We start from the raw sequence: 26,020 nt of genomic DNA, 5'->3' as shown, positions 1-26,020 counted from the left end.
CCTAAACCTTTCGTAAAAGCAACTTTTCAATCACTATAACTTTCGTTTAGATATACTTTATGGTTTATTGGTATGATAAAAAATCACAATTAGCATCAAGCTCTCATGAGATTCAAAACAAACCAGTGTGCTGTGGTCGATTTAGGCCTACAAAGCACGTTCACAACATCCAAAAATGCATTCTTATTGTAAAATCTAACTACGTTTTTCATCGAAAAAAGGCTGTATATGTAATGTTTTTTTGATGTTCAAGCTTGCTCACCCTAAAGTGCAACATAATCAAATTATGCACACAGTGTTTATAAACAATGTCTCGTGATAAAATGATTCATTATTTTGATGTCAGGCAGGAAAGTTTCGAAAAAACGTAGGGGAGATGTGGAACCGGTCACTCAGGAGCTTTTCCCCCTTCCATTTAAAATAAATATTTGAATTTTTTGCTGTGATGTTGAGATGCAACGCCATTTTTGTCTACGAGGTTTTCGAACAAGAGGTAGAACTACTCACCAAAATCAAGCTCGGGCTTCACGTAAACAGCGTTAAGACTAAATAAGTTGCAATATTTTTGCATGCAAGAAAAATTATTTAATTTATTACCAGCCTGAAAAATAATGCACGCCTTACACCGGCACGCTGTGCGAAACAGATCGCCGAACCCTGCAGTAAATCACCTCGCGCAGGTATTTCAGCAGTTGCATAAAAAATTAAATTATAATAACGATGATAAAAGTAAAACTTTTGGATTTTCGCTAACAAATCATGAATTTACAAAAATATCGCAATTAAAACATCCATTAAATCTTGCAAACTTGATTTGTAACTAAACAATAGGTTCGGTGTTAGCTAGAAGCCAGCGATGAGTGTCATCAAAGCCCCTATTTTGCAGTAATGGTCCTATAACATCTCGACATCGCTGATGGTAAACGTTTAGCCACTCAACCTATAAAAAATTACAAAACGTTAGTTTTCATTAGAGCTTCTTCTGGCTAATGTGTTTTTCGCCTAAATTTCAACGACTTTTTTAGGTCGAAGCTAACCCACTGTCCAGGTTGGCTTCAACATTTATATTCAGCAGCAACAGTTTATTTATAGAAACATAATGTTGAGTAATGATCTTTTTTTGGAATTATATAACTGGCGTGGTTCTTTCTAAGATATACCCAGACTCAATCGCAAAACTTAAATATTGGACTTAAAAAAACTCTTACATTTGGCTGTAAGTTGCCTCGGAGATAAAGGGTATTAACGTTTTCGTATTACATGTTTTACATTACAACTGATTCATATAAAAATATAAAATTGTGTTTCTTGTTTTATGTAGTGTTAAAAACACGTATACACATTTCGCCAAACAGTGCACTGAACCAGTGGAGTATGCCTGCAAGGTTCAATGATGCAGTTCTAAGATTTATTTGATCTTTCTAGCTGTACAGATAAATTCGTTTGTCGTGTACAATTTTCGAAAAAAGTAAAAAATAAACCACAATCATTTTGTAGAGTAATAATAAAAGAAACACAGTAGAGGATACTCTCAGAGTTGAAAAAAAAATAGCCACTCTTAATATTTTTGACCCGACTTCCTATACGTCTGTGTGCCACAGCATATTATGGAAAGCACCTTAAGGGTCAAAACACTTTTATTTGCAAATAAAGCTGCCAGCGATAGTCGGAAGTAAATTATGTTAAATCGTGTTTGCGTTAAAAATCAAGATATACCTTTGACGGTACATTTATTGCATAAAGGTGGCACCCTGTATTAGTGTTTCGTCTATTTTTTAACATGTGCGCAGGTGCCCAAAATTTTGCACAAGGGCCGAAAATCAGTGCGCAAAGTTCCCAAATTATTAAACGTATAGGCTCTGCGAAAGACCTTTTTTGGTCTTCACTTTCACTTCTTTAGTCTACTATTATCCGTCGCCTTTTTCACTTTTTTAGTCTATTACTATCAGATCACTCATTCGCTGTGCTTACTTGCTTGCCTTTCTACAGAGCATCTGGTCTTTTTATTGACACCATGCTTGTAAATTCTATAAAAGTTGATGCCAAACGTAAAAAAAGTATAATTCGTTTGGATAATTCTGCTTTTATTAACTCCCAAACATGATCGGGAGAGCAAGAGAGGCGTTGCAATAATATTATTTATAAAGACAGTGATTTTCTCCCAGACATCACAATGAGTATCATTAATTGGGCTATTGCGCTCGCTTGAGACGTTTCGCTTGGTAGTTTGCGTGGCGGACTTAGCCAAGTGTAGCGCGGGGTTACCGCTTAATGGTCAAGGCAATGAATTGTTCACTTTTCAACGGGTTACGAATTTCTTTACGTTGATAACTTTGATTAAAACGAGATTTCGCCCTGACATCTTTCCTGTTTGACATAAAATCAGGCTGGTCATTTAGTTTATCCATATAGGACACAATACACAAAATTGCTTTTTTTAGTTATTTTAGAATTTGCATTGTACACTGTTTCACCAAACAGTGAGCCTGAGCGTTTTATCTTTAAAACGTCCTAACTTTTTAGGCTTTAAAAAGCAGCGTAAAAGCCCTTTATTGCTAATAAAAGCTTATAGCAGATAATTGCAATAATTTTGCTCGGATAAAACTCATTTGGTCACTCTTTTGTCCGTACCTAGCTCGGATAAAACTAATTTGATCACTCTTTCGAAAAGTAAAAATAGGGTACCCAAATTAAAACGGGGTACCCAAAGTATGATATTTTGCAAAGATAGCGATAATGTGGGCTTCAGGAGACGACTGGAGATTTAATTTTAGTACAAAAAACAACTTTTAATAACATACAAAAATAAAAAGTTGTTTTTTTACTAAAACACTGCCCAGTATTTTATTATTAGTATACCGCAATTGTTCGTCAAATATATTTTATCAGGGCGAAATCACATAGTAAATCGCCATGTATATGGCATGGATCCGGCCTTTAAACTGGGTTGATAATCCCGTTCTATTTAGTTGTACGGACGAATGGGAAACAGCGGTCAACGGTTCTATATTTTTTTATAGTTTTTTTAGGCTTACTGATATCGGTAATATGTTTTCCGAAGTAATCATGTATGTTTTAATTAGTAAGCCGGAATCGTTGGTTAGTATTAGTTTTTGCAGGGCTTAAACGGGGCACTGCATATACCCATAGGCGCCAAACTTTCAAAATGCCAGGGCGTTTTTTAACCAGAAAAAAGTGCCAATCACCAACAAAGCGTAACAGCTCTTGAAACAAATTGTTCTTTACTAAGCAAAATCGGTCCTGTCCATTTCAGCCCTTCCGTTTTTATGTCTATAAGTGCGAACTAACACTTTCGCAGATTATGATTGCAAACGAAATTCAGGACAGTAACGCCTAAAATGAACCTAAAACTATGTTAGTGGCGGCGTATTTGCGTTTTCTTATTATAGTTTTCTCGCGTGTAACTTGGCCGAATGTATTTTGACGCCCTGCAAGAAATCCATGGCGTCGAAAAACGCTCTGCACACCAACGTTCGTCGCCAATGTATATACCCATTACTTTAGTATTCCAGGGCTTGGTTAGGTTTGATTAGTGTCGTATATTTCGTGCAGTTAATAATTCGAGATATATTGCAAAAAATAGCTAAATCTTTTACTAATTGCTTTTGTAATTGACCGCAATCAATTTTAGAACACTTCCAAATTTTTAGCAGCAAGTCCTTTACTAAACAAACACTGTTAACATAGTTTACTATTTACCAAACCAATGTGTTTTCTTACAAAACGCCTCTTTGTCTAAGCTTTACATAATTTATGACCAATTTAATTCTTCAGCAATAAAGAGAAACAAAAAAGTGTCAACGAAACTCCTGTGAATTTAAGCCACTCTAGTAATACATTAGATGTAAAACAGAATTTAAATTTAAATATTGTTATATTATAAGTAAAGTTGTTACAATTGGCCGAAATTTTCGTCGGAAAACATACAAACCTCTGGATCTGTCAACATTGACCGTTCTATCAGTTTCTTTTGGATTGGAACCAAAGCAATTGATTCAAATAAAAAAAACTTCTTTCCTCCAAAGCAGAACTAAAAACAAATAGGTGTTTGTTTTCAAGCAGGCAACACATAAATCGATATATAGTATTTTGGGGGATTGATTTCGAAGACTATTCTTATCTCCTAAACTCAATTGCCAAAAAATAAATCGTTCGAAGTTCTTTTTAGCAAAATTGGTAAAAATTGCAGGTAATTTCATTTCCCAGGTTGGTTTTTAATTCACAAGTTTCACTTTTTTAATTCACAAGTTTCACTTTTTTAATTAACAAGTTTCACTTTTTTAATTCACAAGTTTCGCTTTTTTTAATTCACAAGTTTTGTCATCTATTATAAAATTTTATCAAATGAGCACCTTAGTTTTAGCCTCTTTGCAGAGAAGGGCGTTTTCTATTCGGATTCCAAATTTCCCATCCTCATAGTAGCCAGGCTCTGCATGTCCAATACAACAGTCATTATTTAAACGAGATTTTAATATGCTTACAGATACTCACCATCAGTAATAACCATTCCAGCAAGGATTTCAACTTCACTTGCTACAGAAACGACTCGGTCACTGTTTCCAATATACGCGCCCACTGGACCTTATCAAAAAAAAAAAATAGCCAAAAAACTAAAAAATCTTATTATTTCTTAAATGTTATAGCGAAAATGGGAGCAAATATGATCGCAAATTAATCGATTAAGGTTACCTTCATGAACATTGAGAAAACAACCAACTCCATGTCCTGTTCCGTGCCGGTAATCGAGTCCATCTTTCCACAAATGCATTCGAGCCAGGGTGTCAAGCAAGTATCCTTTAGTACCGGCAGGAAAAATGATACTGGCAAGGGCAATGTGACCCTGAAAGTTGAAAGACAATAAGCTAGACCAGGGCTGGCCAAACAGTCAGAGACCAAGAGTCACATTTCCTACTTGGTTAACCTCAAAGAGCCACACATTGAGCATAAGCAGAAATAAATATCCCCTGTTTTTTCCTCACTCACACGTACATAATTTTGCTAAGCTGGAATCATTCTAAATAAAATTGCACACTTAACAACATTGCGTAGGGCGTAGGCTACATTGAACCGAATTTTTACTCAGATTACACGACTTTTCCAATAAATGCCATCACGCTGTCGAGGTTTCGACATTCATTTGACTTTAGATGTTAGCGAACTGTCGCGAGTCGTAAAAGGGAACAAGACATATTGCAAAGTGAAACTAGTTTTTTTTTTGCATTACCATTCTTAGCATACGAATCTTTACCATGTAAATTCTTACATGTTTTTCGCCCAAAATTCTATTTTTGCCTGTTTTAAACAAATGCTTTCGTCCCACATAATGCCATGAGACGCATTGTTTTTGTTGACAAGTTTCGTGTTTTATGCTGACAAGATTGCCCCAAGGGGTTATCAAGACATATTATAATGAACCATCAAATTAAAAATTTTTTTTGCATTTAAGTAGCTAAAACAGACAAAAATTGACACTGGACATCCCAAAAAACTCAAATACAACCCTAGGATGACAGCCAATTAAAAACGAGTTAAGAGTCGCATACGGCTTGCGAGTTTGGCCACCCCTGAGTTAGACTATTGGGCTCACAAAAATATAAATAAGAGTTTTATCTGCATTTAAAAAAAATATTCTGTTCACCCCAGTAAGAAAAGTACGATTTAAGAGTAACCCGAAATAACTTTATTTTAGGTTCTTGGAAATACATTGTCCTTACCCTTACAAAACACAATATAATTAGACATTATAATCCAAAATCGTATACGGTAAAACAATTTCGAAAAAGGTACACAACAAATCAGAAATAATTCTGCTCTACGCATTAGATCAAAGCTGACTATTGACAAGGTGGTCGATGTTTTTTTAGCTGCGTGCGTTCTACTTCAACCAGAACCACCAATATAAATAATGAGATTGAAAATTGACCGAAATTGACTTCATTTGAATCTGGACTTTTTATTACAATGCGAACAACGCCATTCAACAAAATCATATCACTAAAGTAACTGACCTTCAATACCCTTGTAAAGCATTCCTTCTCATGTTTGGTTGGAATTCCAAAATGCACAGTTCTGGTTGTGTCAGTTGTGCCTTCTCTGAACAAATGTAATGAAAATTTTACATATATGATCAGATCACTGGTTCATACCTTGCTTCCCAGAAGGCAATAAAAAAACATATCAAAAATTAAAACAAAAAATAAAATGCGTTTTTACTTTTCTTTCTGCCAAGAAATGTTTAATATGGAATAATAAGCATTAACAAGTTCTTACTTTCTGTAAAACTCATTTTACGCTTGGCTGATAGACAGCGCTAAAATTGGCGTAATTTATTAAATTTCTAAAGACCTAAAAATATTAATATATGAACTATCTGGCTAAGCATGTAAGTCGGTCGCCATTGTGTCATATGGTAAGAAAAAGGGCGGAGGAACGAGAAACGATTGGCCTCGCAATACTCCAAACACTTCAGAGCAGTAATTCAGGTATATTTTACAAATTATTTTGCTTATTGCAGAAATAATTACTAAACAACGCAATGAGTCACTACTAAACCACCTATAAAAGCTAAGTCCTTATAGTTTTCAATTAAACGGTGTTTTATTAAAAAAAATCGCATTTAATAACAGTTATCAAATTAATTATTTAATCATTTTTTGGCGTATGCTAAGAAGCTAAAGTTTTCTTCTTTCAATTAGACAAAGGTATGTTTTTTTTCACAACGATTAGTTTTTCGCCAGTAAAAATGTATCTGAAGCATTTGAACTCTATTTCATTTACTTGTTTTTATTGTGCTTTCAAACATCATATTTAAAAGTTGTCAGCCACCCCAAATAAAAAACCTACATTCGAACAGAACAAATGATGTAGATAGTAAACATATTTTTCTAGTGGTTGGTGACACTGACAGCACTTCGCCTGACACACAATTTTTAAATGTTCTACATAAAAAAGTGTGTAATGCAAGAACTTGATTTACAGGTTTTGTCGCTATCTTAAAACTGCAATATAATGACATTTCTATAATATTTAACATGGAAAGCCAGATTTCACAAGATGTGTATTAAATTCAACACTAAGGCCGTTTATATGCACCTTTCGCGGGCAGATTAGATTAAGGTTCAATCCGGATTGAAAAGTAATCGGTTCCAGCGTTGTAATTGCATGGCGCGAAGTTCAAGCCAGCTTAAGTGTACAAACTGCACTGATATGCATTATTACGTAATATTTCAGTAAACTTATGACGCGCAACCGATTTTTCGGCTTAGGCTACTCCTTGCGGTAGCAATCTATTTCTGCTTGTTCGTTTTTATTAACCTAAAAGTAAAAAAAGCAAGAATTATTTGAGTTAGGTTTGCCGATTAAGTACGTTTTTGACTGTATAGTGCTTCAGTTTACCTGGCACACAGAATGTAAGTGCAGGAAAGTTAATCTTATGTGTGCCGGTCAACGCTATATACAAGGCAGAGTGGACAAAAGAAGGTGAAAGATGTACCAAACATGACTAATGAAAACTGTATTTGGCGCTAGCCTACAATCCTACCACAACGTTGAGACAATTATTAAAGCAATGTACAATATTTGGGTGAGGGTGGGCCAAGTAGGCCTACTACTATTTAAACCTACCCAAACCCGCATCCTAACCCAAATAATGTTCGATTCTGTCGATTCTAGACAAAGGGCCTCTGTCACAAATTAGTATCTAACGCAGTGTTTCTCAAACTGGGGTCCGCGAGACAATTTTCTGGGACCGCGAAGAACCCAACAAAAAATCAACACGACGCTTCTGATGAAGAAAGCTTTTTGTGCAATAAAACTTTCAGGTAACTTAGTTTTCCAAACCGAGCTGATTAGTTGTTCTTTCACGTTATTGCACGCTTTGAGTTGAATTGTCCATTGTGACGTCATAGTGTTGCATTGTGCCCCTAACGAGAATCACGTTTTTACAGCTTCCTGCGCTGGCACTGTGGGCTGTACGGTCACGGTTTTAAAACTGTTCGTGATTGCTTCAGTCAAATAAATGATTCGTTAGAGGTTAACATAACCGAGCTGATAGCAAAGAAGCAAGTGCACCAATCCCATTGATACCATTAAAAACAAATGTTATTTTGTGTATATTTTTAAGGGACCGTGAGCAATTTAAAAAGTTGCTGAGGGACCATTTCGCAATATTTTTAAAAAAGTTTGAGAACCACTGATCTAACGAGTATATGTAATAATGCAATATTCTTTCCTTATGCGTTAAACTTGTTGTTTTGTTTACGACTAGCCGTTCGTGTTACGTCATAATGCAAAAGCGGCGTGATGTTTACTCGGTTAAAGCAGGTCGTTCTACATTAAACGTGGCAGTGAAAACATGTGTGTTTTTATGTGCAAATAAAAACTCAAGCTGAAAGTTAAATGAAAGTTAACACTTCTGGGTATTTAGCCTGGAAAGCGTTGAAGTAGTACCAAAATAGCGGGCACCTCATTTGTGTTCGTGACAGCCTCCATTTTCCTTACGATTAAAATAAGACTAATACCACACTAGATATACTTTAGCAGCCTAAGCAGCGCAAAATTTGCTGTTCTCCCTTGTCAAACACTAGCAACTATACGTTTAACTTCGGAAATTCTATACTTCACACTTTGTTGTCGTCTTAAAAATAATTAAACTTCTCGCTCGATTTAGGCAGTCCGCGAATAGAATAGATTAAGCGGCGATCGGATTGAAAACCACTCCTTTTGACCGATTAAGAAACGAGAGAACTTAATTCATTCCAGCGCCAAAACGAGAGAGAATGAATTAACGAAATAGATTCGAATCCGACTTAAACGTGCATATAAACGGGTTTACTGTTGGATGTTGGTCCATGACTTTAAAGCTTTCGCAAACTTCTGGCCAAGGATAGAAACTTTGCCGAAAATCTAAAACATCATTATATTTGGTACGTTTTAACTCTTGTTCTAGGTGAACATGATGTTGGAGTTAGCTGTCTGCTTACATGGCCTTCGGACGAACCTAATATGTTTTTTTCTAATTTCAATGTTTTTTGGTTTATTTATTGGTTATTTATTTATTTTTGTTTGATGCAGCCTTCTTTAACGCAATAAACAATGCTTTGCTCAGCTTTCTATTTAATAAAAATATACAATGTTCCACTTACTTGAACTGGGCCCCAGAGTCACAAAGGTACAGCTGGTCAACCAGCACAGGCTTGTCATCCAGACGGTTAGGACTAAAAAATGGAAAACGTTTATATTATGTGCTAAAACCATGCAATGCAGATTTCCAGATAAGCGCATTTCTTGTTAGGGTGGGAAATGTAAAGTTTAAATCTTATTAGGTTCGGAAATGTATAGCTTACAATGTATGGCTTAACGGGCATTTGTGCGTTTTTCCTTTATTACAGAAGTACAAAGAAAAAGAGATCGATATCACTGGTTTACAGCAAATTTGCTCCAGCCAAGGTGGCAACCTTTTTTGACTAATTTGAGGATGCTGAGTTGAAATCTGGCATTCATTTTTGTCCATCACGTCAGGATTTTGAGTTATGAATTTTTTTCAATTAGAGGCAAAAAACGAATATTTCGTTGAACATGTGAAAAGGGGACTTAAATCATAATTTATAAAAATTGAAATACAGTCTTATTAGAGATTTAACTTTTGCAGTAAGATGAACTTTCCACTGTAATTCCGCCAAATGCACACTCTGCCTTTTTTACATAAAAAGAAGGATAGAGTAGCCTACCAAGGGGGGGGGGGGGGGGGGGCAATTGTAACATTGGTAAGGGGCTGACAATGATCCAATATTACGAGGAAAAGCGGTCCATAATCTAAAAAAGAGACATGGCCAAAATTAATTTGGAGATGACAGTGTGAAACAGTTCAATATACCAAAACACTAAATTTAAATCGCAGGATTATAACGAAATGACAAACTGGAAATATCCAACAGAACCAGTTTACTATAGGAGGCCCACATCAGTTGGAAAAAATCAGAAAGGTTATATAATACATGATGAAAATGAAAAAAGAGTTATTCGAAATGTTTATAATGCCACCTACTTCTGTATGAGCTTTCATATTCTTACTACGTCTTACTACAACCTCTAACCATTGTGCTCCAAAACTAATAATAATGTTTAGTAAAATTGCGCATCATTCCCAGTCAATTGAAACAGCTAATAGAATCTTATAGCAGCAAGTAAAATTGTTTGTAAATTTAAAATAAGAAAGGAAATTATTCTTTCCAAGTTGAACTCCAGAAAACTCCATGCATCATCTAAAATTCTAAATCAAAGCAGAACTGTTTGTCATTTGTAATGACAGGCAACACTGGACAAATTTTATTGTTTTGACATTTTCGGCAGAAATTCAATTTTTAATACTGGCCCAATTAGCATTAAAACACAGTCTCCTGCCGCTATATCTATTTGTAATGAGTTTTATTTTCCATAAACATTAATTTAAAGTCATGTTTTACTTAAAAAGTACAGATTAAAGGCAAATCCAAAATTTTGCCTTTTTTATAAAATTTTTTAACTCTGCAGATCTTACTTGCTTCAGTTATTCCATAAATGTCTAAAAAAACAAGTATTAGGTCACAGCAGATGAATTTCACTTCAAAAATATAGGTTAAACATAACCTGAAATTTCGCATTTTTACCCGATTTTGCGAATTTCCGCAAAAATTCAACTCGATTTCCTCACACCAATACATGTTCAAATGAGCTTAAATTTTGTATACAATGGTTTTAGGTGTCTATCTATCAATACCCATATGAGTCAGGTGGATTTGAAAAAAGGTGATTTTGCGACTCCCCCTACTATATATGCTTCCAACTATTCTGGAAGACAGGCTGTATTAACCGCATTGCAAAAATATACTGATTCTAAACAAGCCATTTTTTTTAGAATTTTACTAATTATTTTTCAGACTACATAATAGTGTCGTAACATGTTAAAATATGTTGTCACAAACAGGGCAGACTTACATCAAAAAAACATAAATTGCTACTTTTTCATAAAATTGCGAAATTCTGTACAGAAAAAACCTGACGTGATGGAGAAAAACTACTGCCATTTTCGGAATCAGTGATCTCGAAATAGGGGGAAACGCCTAATAGGGAGGCTGGAACTTTCAATGAGTTTAAATTTGTAAACCAGTGATATTTTTTTACAGATTTATTACAAACAAAAAAGTGCCCAAATTAGTTTTTTTTTTAGTGTCAAAAAATTGAAGAAAAATGCAGCTGATTGGAATTCTTAGTTAACTTGTGAATGTATTGTGTGCTTCAATTCTACTGAAGTAATAATCTCATTTTAAAAAGACAAAATAAATCTAGGTGTCCAAGTCTGGTTATAACAATAGTGAAAAAAATAATTTTTGAGCTTAACTTGAAATTATGACACAAATTTGTTTAGGCTTAAAGTCTATGAGGTATGCTAACCTGTAATGTATTACTGAGCCTGTAGGGCCAGAACTGGAAATTGTAGCAAAGCTCAAGGAAACAAAGCCATCTTCCTGACTGCGAAACTCGTGTGATTTATCAGCAGCCGAGCATTCAGTAACTTTGTTATTTGGAACCTAAATCATACACATGTTTTAATTAAAAGGCCAATGATCAAAATAGCTAATACATACCTCCAAATCCATCCAACTGAAATATCTACAGAGAGCAACTGCATCTTTTTTATTTGCCAAAATCATTCCATCAATTTCAGCCTGATTTTTTACACACTTCATCAAACTTACAACACTATTGACAGACAACAATCGTTTTTCCTGGTTAATAAACAAAATTTTGTTAATTGGTACTTTAGTAAGGCCGTGTAGGTAACAATACACAGATTTTTTTAAATCGCACAAACAATTTAGCAAATGAGTAAAGTCGTTGCAATTGGGGAAAACATCTCTACAAACAGTATTTTAGTTTTAAAACAAATATTTAATGATTATGTTTTAAGAAGTAAAATTTAAAATTCAACCACAATTTAAAAATCCTTAACATTTAGAGAGTGTTTCTTGTATAGTGTTATTGTGAATATAACTAAGATTTCAGTCATCTAACCTTACAAATGGCTGACACAACTGCATAACTTGATCCAGAACAAAGCAAAGTGTCTTCACTGGCACATTTTCTTTTTAAAAATGGAATAGTGTCATCATACTCTTGTATAGTTACATCACTTAAATGAGACTTCAGTTCCAGAGTAATCCTTGTTGGATTAATAAATAAGCTAAAACAAATACGAATGATTTAATCAAAGAACTAACTGATAATAACAATAGTGTTTGGTGTCCCCGTTTGACATTTACAATGAGCACCAGATGTTTAAAATTTATATTTAAATTAAGCCAAAAAAGAGCGACACAACATATAGTAACAAATGTAAAAAATTCTGTGATTTAGCCACTTATAAAGACATTAAGAAAGTGTTATTTGACAGACTTGTGAGAGAATTTGTAAAGCTTTTTTTGGCATGAATACCATGAGGCACAAAACATTTCAAAATATTCACACATAAGTTAAATTTATTAAAAAAAGGCTTGTGGAAATGTTTACAGGCTAAAAAACAAAAAATAGCCTCAACGCAAAAATTACAACAGTCAGGACAAGTAGCAGTACTGTTTATGATGGACAGGCCAAATGTTCCAAAATTAAAAAAAAATGATTTTCTCATATTTCTTAAAGTTAAAAAAAAGCCTGGTCTTCTATTTAGTTAATATCTAACAATAAATGTACTTAATTTTTCACTTCTAAATATATACATCATAAAATTGTAAATAACATAAACACTTGTAAATATAAAGTAGGCATAACAAGTCTATGCAATTAAACATACTGAATTGACTGATGACCAATGACAGAATAGGCAAAAAACACTGGATTGTACTCGATGTCAGAAGCTCTCATATTAAACAACCCTTCAAAACAATAATAAAATTGTTCAAAGTAAAATCACCAATATTAAAAAAAGTATGTTGTTTTGGGTCAAAATATAGATATAAAATAAGACACTTTGTATGTCCTATTAATCTAAAATGTGTGTTTAGTCCCTTGTAGTACAGAAGATTTAAAATTTTTTAATAATTTCCGTCTTAGTTAATATTTATAAACGATATATATCAATATATTTTGTTTAAATAGGCAAAAATCAGAAAAATTACATGCAATTTCATCAAGAGCTGTAATAACCAGCCATTTAGCATCCTTGGCCTTCATCTTTTGTCTAATATCATGAATTTTTTCCTTTGAGGATTTGCCACAAACATCTTCACTTACGATCATTAGTTTTGTTGAAGGGACAGGTGGTTTGTTAATCCAAACCTAAACATAAAAAGATTTACACAAGCAAGGCAGATTGTCAATTAAGCACAAGGTCTACACGATACAGTATATTAAATAAACTTGCAAGTCATATACTCATGTTGGTGGAAGAGTTACTTACACATAATTTAGTAAGAATAAAAAATATTTTGATAAATTCTATGGAACTAAGCAACTTGAAAAACATAAAACTCATATAAAAAAACTTGGTATTTAACTGGTGAAAATGTTTAAATAGAAAGAAAGGCTGTTTAAACAAACAATTAAAAATGTATTATATTGTTACACATATTTTCCAACAATGAAGCCAAATGCGAAATGGTATAAGTGGACTGTTTGAAATACTTTTGAAGTGAACCGCTTTTTTGTCTGCTTTAGGTTTGGTTAAGCTTACGGTAAAATATTCTGTTCATTACAGGCTTAGCTACTTTAAATCTTATGAGTATTAAACATGATGACCTAAAACAGGGTAGTCCAAGGTTGACAGCATCGCGGGCCAACAATATTTCTTGCATATTTTTTGGGGGCCACATAAAGTGCTACAAACGTGCCAGGGGCGGATCTATGATTTCCGTTCCGTTTTTGGACGGGGAGTGATATGATTAAAAAAAACGTCACAAATATTGACAAAGACATACAAGCCCAAGAAACTTGCTACTATCGTCGAACTTGTGCCCAAATGAAATGTCTAAAAATTTGCATATTTGACAAAACTTTTAATTTAGATGACTGCATTTTATAAGTGTAGAATCTTTGCGAAAAACGTGCGTATCTTACTAAAATTTTAAGAGAGATGTTCATACTACACAATCGTCAAATTACAAAGACGGTATCGCATAAAACAGCCATTTTAGAAAGTTCTATATGGCGCAGTGCGGCTTCTCTCAAACCGGTCTAACACAATGCCAAAAATTAAGCGTTTTTGTATGCCACACCCTGGATCCGAATTTGGTGAGCAATAGGAAACTGGTTTAGTTAATGGAGCAAACGGACAAAGGTAATCAAACCCAGACAATTGCAGTATGCTTACGGTTCTTTGGTTACTTAGATTTCTTTAAATAAACCCTCAACGGTACGCATTGCAATAATTCAACAGTGCTTCACGGGGCACGAACAACGATGGCTCCACGGGCCTAGGTTTGGACACCCCTGACCTAAATTATGACTACCCTTTTTTTATACTGATAAACATTTGACTTTATTCTGTAAGAACAAAGCCCAAGCTAATATACCCTAACAGAAATTACAAATAAATTAAAATACTTTGTCTATTAGATCCTCTGGTGTTTCCAAGATTATATGGCCTTTCTTTCCTAGTTCCATTTTCATTTTTTGCCAGGAGCCTAAAACATTAATATACAAGTGTAACTGTGGTGTTTTCTATGTTCACTCTTCCGTTAACAACCTACTGCGGACGAAGAAAAGAAAAGCAGCATGGGCAAGAAAAAATTTGGATACACCCAAGCCAAGTAAATTTTGCCTGGGGTTGAATGTGTTCACAAGTAACAGAAAGCATGAAAAATGAGGATTTGGTTGGCCAAGAGTCCTTGTTTGTTTTCCGCTCTGGACAATCAGTGCAACTGGCTAAGGCTTCTAGTTTGCAACTCACCGCAAAATAGTGACTAGCTAGTTGCAGCAAACATTGTAAATACTGTCAAGGTTGTTAATGATGCTGCTGAGAGATCAAGTTAAACACTAATTACTCATCATACATAACTGGTGAAGCACAGCAGCGTGCTAGGGCAGCTAGCCTCCTGCAAATCGGGGATATTTTGTGGGCATACGTTGTTAGTATATTATAAATAACTAGGGATGTTCAAAGTAGAATATCGGATCCCAATTTTGCTGTTTATATCGGGTAATTGGAACCGATATAAATTCATTTCAAAGTGTGCTTTCATAAGGCCGTGTGTGACGTATTTGGACTGACCGCGCTATTAAACTTTGGACTCACGGTGGTCGTAAAATATGCTGACTTTGCATGTAAACGTTTCGCTTTGTATTTCTGCTGCATAAATTTCATTCCTAAGGGTGCTTTTTAGAAAGGTGTGTGTGACGTATTTGGACTGACCGCACGGTTAAAAAATCGCTGACTTTGTTTGTATTTTAACTTTTCGCGATGGTGCTAAGGCATGTATCACTATTTGTTGCCATTGCAGTTGAGAAGCACAGACAGAGTTTTGACTAAGGAGAAAAAAATGCCACATGCAAGGTCTTCACGTATTTGGGAACATTATACTGCACCATACCAACAAAATCATGTCACATGCAGAAATTGTAATGTTCAGCTTGCATATTGCAATAGCACTGGTAGTTTATTTAAACACTTTATTAAAACACAAAAGATCACTGTTGGCTTCATCTATTCTAGCATAGTAAAGTAAGTTGAGTTTTTTGTTAAAGTGTAAGAAAATCATTGTTTTGACTTCACAGGTCAGAAGAATCAATTCAAACATCAAGACAAACCAGATTGACCACTTATTTTTGCCAGAAAGTGATCCCTAATCAAAGCAATAAAATTACCAAACTAATAACAAATGTGACTGTTGGTGATTTACGACCAATAAACCTTGTAGCAGGGGAACATTTTTAAATTTAGATAAGAGATGGCTCCTGGTTATGAATTTTTTTAGGGGAATAATAGGGGAATCAATCCTATTTTTAAGGTCCAATCCATAGGGGGAAATATTGATTAGGTAAACTTTTCAAAACAACCCCACTAACCCCCTAAATTGACAAGATTTTTGCTTTGATTAGGAACACATTATTGTGATCCACATCAAGTGGAAGTTAAGACTATGAACCTTATATTAACAAAAACATAAAACAGCAATGCCAACCATGTCACAATGATATAATATTAAAGAACTAAAAAACCCACCAAAAGAGAACATGCTTGGATTAATACCAACAGTAGAGTTTGGAGAAAGATTTAAACATAGCCATTTCTCAATACTGGGAGTTTCCTGTAGTCCCATTTTCATCAACTTCCAATTTGAATCCATTTCTGTTTCTGCCTATATCAACATACAATTGACTTATTTTTACCTGTAAACAAGATGGGTTGTGTCTTTAACGTTAATGGTGCATTAAAAAGTTTCAAATTTTTTTCTGATAATTATATTTCAACTTTTATTTTTTTAATACGTCTTAAAATCCAAATATTTTTTTCAAACTAGTTGGCCATAAACAAATCGGCAACAAATGCTTTTTTTTTCAGCTATTATAATTTAATTGCTTAATTTGTCACAATAGTTTTAAAGTCCCTGGCCGTGGCCACATAAAACACAGCATTTTGGAGAGTTTCGTTATTATTACTTTAACCTAAATATGTGTTACTTTAACCTAAATATTTCTAGCTTTTGCCATTTGCAGAAGATTTTAATAACTATGTACTAAATGTCACTTTCATAATTTATCAGGGACATCCATTAAAAAGTTTATGATGACTTTAAAGGAAAAAATATCAAAGATTACCAACATTTTGCACAACTGTTCGCTGGTACAAGGGTTGGCCACGGTGCCTTAATACAGCTATTGGATTGGTAGAGCACACTTGCATAAAAATATTGTCAACCTGTCGTTCTACTCAAAATACTGCAGTATAATAAAATATTATATGTTTTTGTTGGTTGTGCAATAAACTATACAAAGGTATAGTGGAGATTTACTCTTCTCATGTCGAAGAATCGGCCATCTGTGATGTATCTTGTAAACCCGCACCATGATAGACAATTATTTATCCATAATACCCAATGGTCACTAACTTTAAATAACTTCTTACCGACAAAGTGGAACAGAGAGTGTTATCGCCACTAAAACAACTACAGTTTCAATATTAGCGTGGGGAGTGAGTGACAGGAACAGCTACTGTAAATAAGCTAAATACATTAAACAAGTGCCATAGAATGGGTAATTTTACCGACAAATTTTAAATGATTCTGTTCTATTTGCTAGAAACTATAAAACTTTACAACTAATGTTTTTATTTGTAGAATGTTCCTGTGAATTACGACATTTTCTTATATGAAAATGTTAAACAACTCAACTTTCCAGCTTATTTACGATTTAGTAACTGTTTTGACACACTAAAAAATATTTTATTATAAAATTAAAAAAACAGGTTAGCAGTTTTATCCCTTCAAAATGTAGTTAATGGCCTGACACATTTCATTTATTTTGGGCTTGACTATTATTTATATTTACATATTACAGACTATTTTAAACAGAGAATTGAATAGTTGGCAATAATTATGTGGTTATTTATAACATATAAAGTATTTGTTTTAAATTTAGCAAAGATTATAACATACAAATATTTATAATTATATTAATGATTAGATCAAGGTAGACAAAAACAATTTGAATTAGGAAATTAGTTTTTGCAGGATAATTTATACTTATATGTATACATACATTTGTTTTCAAGATGGTATAAATACCTGCAAGAAATAACGTCCATCTGTCCAAAGAGCAGCCTTGTTGTAAGTAATAACAGCAGTACCAGCTGATCCAGTAAAACCAGATATAAAACTGATCCTCTTGTCACAGCTTGCAAGATACTCACTCTAAATTATCATGATTTGTTTAGTTGATGGAAACCTCTAGTTACTTAATAATGTTGAGCACTTTTGATGTATTTCAACATGAAAGTCTAAAAAGATCCTTGTTTAACAAGAAAAATTATCTACTAACAATTTATAATTTAGTTTGACTTTTAGTATGTTTTATACAGTAATTAGTTTGATGTCAGACAGGATCAATTTAGGCAGTTAACTTAGAAATGGCCAGCAATCCGAAATTACTATTATATACCTTAAATAAAATTTTAAATTGTTACTAAAACGTGATAACATGCTACATTAGATTATTCATTAGTATAGTTTTAAATAGAATCTGTTGATTTAATGATTTTTGTACACAGGCATACTGCAGAATTGGCCCAGTGGTTGGGTTGAATATTTGTGTATTAGTTAGTATGTTAGAAGAAGGTGTTGTGCTGTGTCCCTGGCAGTAGGAATTCAAAATAGCATTATGGGTTCCTTGTAAAATTATAGATAATTCTGATGTAGATATTGTTGCTTTATAGATTTTTTTGTCTGTTTTAATAGTATTCTGTGAGGTATTCTTTTTGGCGGTGTAAATTTAATCAAGATAACATAGATATCTGCAGTCTGTATGAACCCCATGCGAAAATGATTAATTTATTAGGTATAAAGAAATTTTTAGCAAATTATTTGTAATTCATTTGGTCTTATTTTTAATGCACATTTGCGCAAGAATTTATATGAGGACAAAGGACTCTCTTCAAGTTAAATGTTTAAAGTCACGTTATGAAAGTGCTTGGCAACCTTTTCCACTTGCGGCACACCAACAGAGCTTAAATAATTCGGCCACACACCTACAAAATTTTTATGTCGATCAACAATAGGCAAGCATTATCAAATATCCTGAGCAATCAAGCGAAAAATTAGCAAATTAGATCAAAAGTGCTGAGGTGCTAAAAGTTTTAGAAATTACATTCCTTTATCTTTTGATTTTGCGGCTTTGCAGACTTAAATTTCTGGAGCATAAAGTCCTGAAAATTGTAGCGTCTTGCATTAGCTGATAAAGAAAACTGAGAACTTTTAAAAGCATTCGCAAAAATGAAACCTGGCATTGGTGCTTTGTAATAATTTATTTTTCAAAACAGCTCCCAAGACTAATTATACAATCAAAAAACGCTAATGTTATATTTACAATAATATTTTATGGGTTTTGAGCTACAGTAATCTCCTTTTTAACTTTGAAAACAACTGTTAAATCTTTATACTCCTGGTAGTTCCGGGAAATTAAGTCGGTTAAAAAAAATATTTTTGTATTTTATTTCCTGCGGTAGAAGGTAACAGAGGTTTTAAAAGAGTTTCAAATATTTTGAAACCATTATAAAATTAAACAGTTGGATTATTGCATAATGTCAAAATATCTATTTTAATAAGATAAATATTTTTCGCGTTAATTAGATTGATTTTTATCACTGGTCAACAGCAAATTTTAAACAGAGATGTGATAGATTGATTCCTAATGTGTTTCGGCGCTGATTCTGAAAATGGCCTATTTTTTTCTAGCCCATTAGGTTTTTCAAACATTTGCTTTTTAATTATTTCAATGTATTGCTGTATTAATAATATAGGCAAATTTCACACTGTGACATAATCCAACTATAATGTGACTCACACCATTTTATCTGTTATTTTACTGATATCTCTAAAAAAACAACATAGAAAACATATTTTATCAACGATTTTTGTAATTAAGCCGTTAATTTCCAGATGAATAATCAGCATCCAAGCTATGTATACATGTTGTTTAAAGAAGTTCTCGTAGCACTAAAGCAGAAAAAGATGCCAGATTTTATTCTTGAATTCTCTCGACAATGTTGAAGATTGAATGGAGTTAATAAGAACAAAACAAAAGTTAAAAAACAATTCTTCTTAACAGATTTAAACAGCCTCACTGTAGATCAGTGACTCAACCATTTTAGTGCCAGAGCCGCATTTCAAACCTAAGGTTTGCAAGGAGCCGCATAAAAAACAACAGTAGGCATATAATTAAAAAACATTAAGAAAGCAACAAGAAAACAACAAATTATACATTACGCTAGCCTAGGCTAACTAATTAACACTGTTGAAATAGCTATTTCTTATTGCCATAGCTTGTGAGCAGGACTATATATATTATAAAGTCACAAACCACAAAATTATTTTAAACAGCAGGACAAAAGTAACCTGGTGACATTAGTACTTGGTACCCGGGAGTAACATTAGTACTTCGTACTCTGGATCCTTGCTGATACAATTCATTAATTTTTTATTTCTCTTACTTCCTTTGTTGCAATTCTGCTACTACTAACTAATGTTTCACTCCGTTAGTGAGAGCCGCAAAATGTACAGTTGAGAGCCGCATGCAGCTCTGAGAGCCGCGGTTAAGAATCACTACTGTAGATGCATTTTTTATTCAAAATAAAGGCTTTTTTCTATAACAACCGTGCTACCAACTGCATTACTAAGAGATTATTAGCCTATAAGAGAACTGTAAGTGGCTAATATCACAAACGTCATGACTCTTAGAAAATTTTTTGTTCAAGAAATAGAAAAAAAGACTTTTTAGAAAATGCAAATGGCTTTTTTCATAGTTCAGTGTTGATGATCTGCTTAGCTTAGCATATAGATGGGTTATAATGTCACTCAAAGTACATTTTCTGCACATGTATTTTAACTTCGTTCCAGAAAACCTTGGTTCAGTTAGTAACGAACAAGGACAAAATTTAAGTGATTAAACCCCTTCACCAAGGAGTTTAGAATGCGGGTAAGTTGAAACTTCCATCATAGAAGTTCTATGGTGGTGACTTGAGTTATGTGTATGAAAAAGTTACATGTCAAACGTTTTGACGGGCTATGTATCACAGCTGTGCGTTGTTTTCAATGCGGTTTTTCAGGAAATTTAAACTTGACAATATTTAAAAAATATGATATCCTAGAGAAAAACTAAGGTATTTTCGAATACAGCGCGAAAAATGCATCTAAGATGAATTACTTACATTGTCGTTTATAAAAAAAAAGTGAAAATTTGTTGACCATTGTTATTAAAAACTACCTCTAAAATCACAAGTAGTATACTCCGGGGAACGTCGTGGCACACCTGACATGGTCGCGCTAACTTTATAATAAATTGCAAAGCCAAAAAGGTCGAGTAAATCGACGGCATCTTGATTAAGACGTTTTGATACAAGCTTGTATTATCTTCAGTTAATGTGACTGAGAAGCATTTCAAGCATCAATTATAAGAGATGGGACGCAATTATTATCAGTCTGAGATTCGAAAGTAGGGGCATTATTTAGCACCTTCAGGTGTTGAACAGGTACAGCGGTGTTGATAAGGTGTCAACGTTCAGTTCGGGGCTGCAGTATTGGATAAATAGCGACTCGAGTAGCCGCAATCTAAAAACGTCTGAAGCCCATCCGAGAACTTAGGGTTTGTCAAAATCAACCTTATGATCGGAATGTTGCAGAAGATGCCTGCAAACCTCTGATTTCTCATCTACTCTGTGTTCTTTGACCCTCGTTAAAAGTTTCTCAGGATTGGCCAATGTAAGAAGCACCACATGAACAACTTAACTTATACACGACACTAGATTGCTGTAAATGTTCTTGCCGATCCTTGATTGCAAAGCATTTTGTCATCTTAGTTGTGTCATGAATTAACCGAAACCCAACTTTGCCACCAGTAGAGCGTAGTACAAACCTGTGTATTTCACAATGTATATGATGTGAGGCTGGACCTAAGTATGGTAGCCGCATCAATATATAGCGTGATGGGTTTTCCTTGCACTGTGCTGAAGGTGCTTTTTCGAGTCGGTGTTTGTTATTAAAGAACTGCTTGATGGATCTGTCGAGAAATTCCAGGGGATATCTGCTGCGTAGTAACATTCGCTTGATCTTGTTGATGTCCATATGGATAACCTTGTAGGAGTTAGCAATCCTGTATCCCTTTGCAACAGAGAAACAAACAAATTGCGTTTGTAAAGTCGAGGTGTAGAGCTACACCATTTAGTGTAGAGACCTGAGTGCGTTGGTTTCCTAAATGTCAATGTTCGTGCTTTTTCGCTGGTATTTTCCACTAAAACGTCTAGGAAACTGATAGTGTTGTTATGTTCTAGCTCCTTAGTGGAGGATAGACTGGGGTGAATTGAGTTAATACAGTCAAAAACACATCCAGAGATTTAGAATTAGACAGTATGGCAGAATGCTGGCGACTTGGCGACTATGTCGGCTGAAGAATCATCTAGAAAAACGAAGAAATTGGTGTAAAAAAATTAGGTAAAAAAAAAAATTTGAAAAAAAAAAATTTTTTTTTCAATTTTTTTCCAACATCCAATTTACAAAATACCTTGTGGTCGTTTCCACACATATTTAATCACATCTATTTTTGAACAGCGGAAATATGTAATAACTAGGGCCATTTTTAGTTTAACCTAAAAAAAAAAAAATTTTTAACTTTATTTTTATCAAATTTTAACTTTATTTTAACCTAACGAAATTGCCTGTTTCTAGAGGCCACAGTTCTTCCTTGAATTGATGCCTGTTACCCAAACATAATATTTTGTCGATTTCAGACTCAAACGTAATATTTTGTCGCAAAGTCAAGGTGTTGTATGGATTATAAAAAGTGCATCAGTTTTTTTGGCGATAGATTTAGCTTGCTTAGGCATTTTTGTATTACACAATGTCAGTAGGCTATTCCTAAAATCCAAACTGTTGATCTTTGAAAACACCACGTTTATGAAGATAAAGTGTTTGATAAAAATTTTTTAAATACTTAACAATAAATAAAAAAATGTACAATTTGCGATAAAAGTTACTGCTGATCCAAGTGGGCATTGTGACATTTTTCCTGCTTTTATGGGTTAATATGTTTTTTAATTGTGTCGCAGTTCCTGATTTACAATGCTTCCACAACGATTTACAAAAAAATTACTCTCAAGAAACACAAAAACTTTGTCAAAAGCCCTAATTTGACAAATTTTGACTTTATTAATAAATTTTAACTTTATTGTAAATTTTAACTTTATTTTAACCTATAAACTTCTTAGAAACAGTCCCTTAGGTGCTGAAAACAACTTTATTCTTTGATTCGTGGACAGACAAGCTCCTTAAAAAATTTTAACTTTATTGACTTTTGCGGGCCCTAGTAATAACATAACACACTACAATTGGCAGAATTTCATTTTGTTGTGTCATTTTGAAAAAGGTCAGTAGTGTGAAGCACATTGTTTAGCGAGAAACAGCCAATGTAACGCATATAGACTGTTTATTATTTTAAAAAGTACACACTTTTGATCATACAATTGTTATGTGTCTTTTTGATCATACAATTTGTTCAGTTTTACTTTGAATTGGCAAGTACTTCTATATTGAGTTGAATTCCCAATTCCTGTTTCGCATCAGCATATTAAGGATGTGGCTATGCTTCTCCACCTAAGGCCTAAAGTATTTTTTTGGTTGTTTAATTACGCAAATGCAAAAAATTTTCGCGATTCGCGCGTACTTTGGCCTGGTTTTGCTAGGTTTATGTGTCTTTGTTTTCAACAAATCTATCCCAAAGGTAATATGCATACTATGTGGCATGTTGCGCTGTGACTGTGACAATTTTTATTATAAATATCATTATTTCGAGCAATATAAATTGGAAATTTATCCAAAAAATATTTTTTCCGTGCATGTATTTGTTAATGACTTAATGTCACAAAAAATTTTGCGCCTTCGGCGCTACGTTTTGTTGTCTAATTTACTTATTAATAGGCTTGGTTATCGCCAAAACATGGCAAGGTTCATACATTCCTTGGGCAAACACATTTTTTAAGTTTAGGGGCTTGACCGAAAACCGAAGAATTTTCGCCGAAAGTGCTTGTCACCAGAAGGCTGGCATGATTCTGCCAGCCTGGAATTAGAAAACACTAAGAACATGTTGTCAACGTAACGACACAGTAGCTCAGGCCTGTGATCCGGCTTGGTCTTGTCGATTGCCTTCTGTATCACGTGGTTCATCATAACGTCTGCCATCATCAGGGCTATTGGAGAGCCCATTGCTACACCATATATTTGTTTATAAAACTAACCATTGAACTGGAATGTAGTGATTTTAGAGACCCAACATAGAAGGGAAAAGTGTCTGCAAGGTTGGTAGGGTGCTCACCATTGAACTGGAATGTAGTGTTTTTAGAGACCCAACATAGAAGCGAAAGTGTCTGCAAGGTTGGTAGGGTGCTGACGTATATGGTCGAGCGATTTTGATAACCATGTGGCACAGGCGTGGGTGAAACTTCCAACAAATGCTAGTATAGGCCTTAACGGTACTGAAGGTTTGAAGATGATACAAGCTCGTATCGAAACGTCTTAATCAAGATGCTGTCGATTTACTCAACCTTTTTGGCTTTGCAATTTATTATCAAGCTACATTACAGATCCATGCATAGTGTACCCAAGTATATTAACTTTTTTTGCTTTCTGGAAAAATACTGCTTACTCATTACTCAACCAACAATCATATTTTATTTTGTAGTGTCTTTGGCGAATTTTTAGCCCAAAGTTACGCATAAGATAGTATTCTCTAATCAAATGTAACATACTTATTCTACATAAATGGAATTTTAAATGTTATTTTCTGTTTTTTAAATATAAAACTAAAATTTGCTCAGCTGTAAAATTTTTGTGATTTGAGTCACTCCAAATGGCATTTTTATCTGTACAGCTATTGGGTTATTTGTGCAGCTGTTGGGTCAATATATAGTCAAAAATCAACAACGCTTTTAATGATAAAAAATCATTTTAATGAAATTATAACAAGCAATGTGAAATTGGTTTATGTACTTAATGCTTAACGCTGCTTTCAAATTAAAAGTTCTGTTGTTTAAACCAATTCAGTTAATAATTAACATTAGTTTGATCAGGATATAAATGTACTGTAGGTGTGTATTTAGAAATTATGTATGAACAGAACTCTCTTTACAAGAAATCTTGGAGCAGCGCCCGCCACAGCCAGTCTGCATTCCATGCCAAGTGCCAACCCCATATTTTTTTAGGTAATTAGTGTGCCCTCCTGAATTGGTATATGGCACACTTGAATTTAAAAAAAGCAAAAATGTGGTTGCATTTCTAACTCTAAGATGTGCAAAAAACACAACTGCACACCTGCACACCTCAAAATTTGGTTCTGCAAACCCGTGCCATGATATGTAGACAGTTGCCACAGAAAGCAGATTGGCCTTAGGCTTGTCAAATTTCTGAATGCCAAATAAACATATTAACTAATTACAACTGTAAGCTGCTAAGACAAAAGGACTGTAAATTAATTGTTTTTGTTTTTACCAAAAGGTGTTTTGAAAATTATCAAAATGTAATAAACATACAATATACCTGGTGGGAATCAGATGATGGAATGATTACAGCATGGATTTCTTTTCCTAATTTTAAGCCATCTTTCATATAACAGCGTAGCTTTGCAAGTAATTCTGTTGTGGTCTTAGTTTTCATTATGCAGTTGTACAAGTGTTACACACTTAGAAAACAATGAAAATGCTGTCAAAATAAAACTATACATTACAGACGTAAAGCAAATTAAAGACAGACTTGTAGGCCCATAGGTTTTACCCTATGAGTAAAACACTATGTTCACCCTTGATTTTGTAAAACAAAATATGGGCACTGGTCTACAATCCAAACACTTTTTTTTTACAGCAACAAAAGACCAGCGCCCAAATATAACTGAACAATAATATTTATAGATATGAAAATCAATATTTCATTAATTTTTTTCGATAAAGTCTGATTGTTGGATAATTTTGCGTTTAAGAGATTTTTTGCGGCCCACCGCATATAACGTTGAATTTACGTGAAATGCGAGGCTATGACCGCAGCTGAGCGAGAAACTGTGCAGGGGATAAAAATTTATCCCCCGCGCAGGCCTTAATTTCCAACCTGGATCATACATACGCGAGTAGCAACTTTGGAATAAGGCCGCCTACTGCTATGGCCAAACAGTTACTGTGCTGCTTCATGTAGCGTATTATATTGCAACGCTAATGTTTTTTCGGGCGACCAATTACTTGCAGATAACCTTCGCCCAATTATTAATTTTCCATTAAATGCTG

The 26,020-nt window shown here is 34.1% G+C and overlaps 1 protein-coding gene across 2 annotated transcripts; it reads right to left on the bottom strand.

Annotated features, from left to right (window-relative positions):
* Positions 1-105: 105 nt before the first annotated feature.
* LOC146148667 (xaa-Pro aminopeptidase 1-like) lies at positions 106-25,444 on the bottom strand. 2 transcript variants are annotated; one of them, XM_083388537.1, is made up of 16 exons: positions 25,287-25,444; positions 17,775-17,900; positions 16,214-16,349; positions 14,596-14,675; positions 13,173-13,332; positions 12,848-12,929; positions 12,073-12,241; positions 11,646-11,786; positions 11,452-11,588; positions 9,165-9,236; positions 6,030-6,114; positions 4,711-4,861; positions 4,513-4,602; positions 4,374-4,450; positions 3,953-4,051; positions 106-940 (listed from the first exon to the last, which is right to left on the bottom strand). In XM_083388537.1, the coding sequence occupies exons 1-16, from the start codon at positions 25,401-25,403 to the stop codon at positions 821-823; spliced, it is 1,842 nt and encodes a 613-aa protein (XP_083244663.1). In that variant the 5' UTR covers positions 25,404-25,444; the 3' UTR covers positions 106-820. The 2 variants fall into 2 exon arrangements, with proteins under 2 accessions (XP_083244663.1, XP_083244664.1); XM_083388538.1 differs by lacking the exons at positions 17,775-17,900; positions 25,287-25,444 and adding an exon at positions 16,814-17,732.
* Between the last annotated feature and the right edge of the window lie 576 nt (positions 25,445-26,020).

This window comes from Ascidiella aspersa, chromosome 4 (assembly GCF_963924565.1).
Source record: "Ascidiella aspersa chromosome 4, kaAscAspe10.2, whole genome shotgun sequence".
Classification (NCBI taxonomy): domain Eukaryota; kingdom Metazoa; phylum Chordata; class Ascidiacea; order Phlebobranchia; family Ascidiidae; genus Ascidiella; species Ascidiella aspersa.
This window is presented reverse-complemented; position numbering and strand designations above follow the sequence as displayed.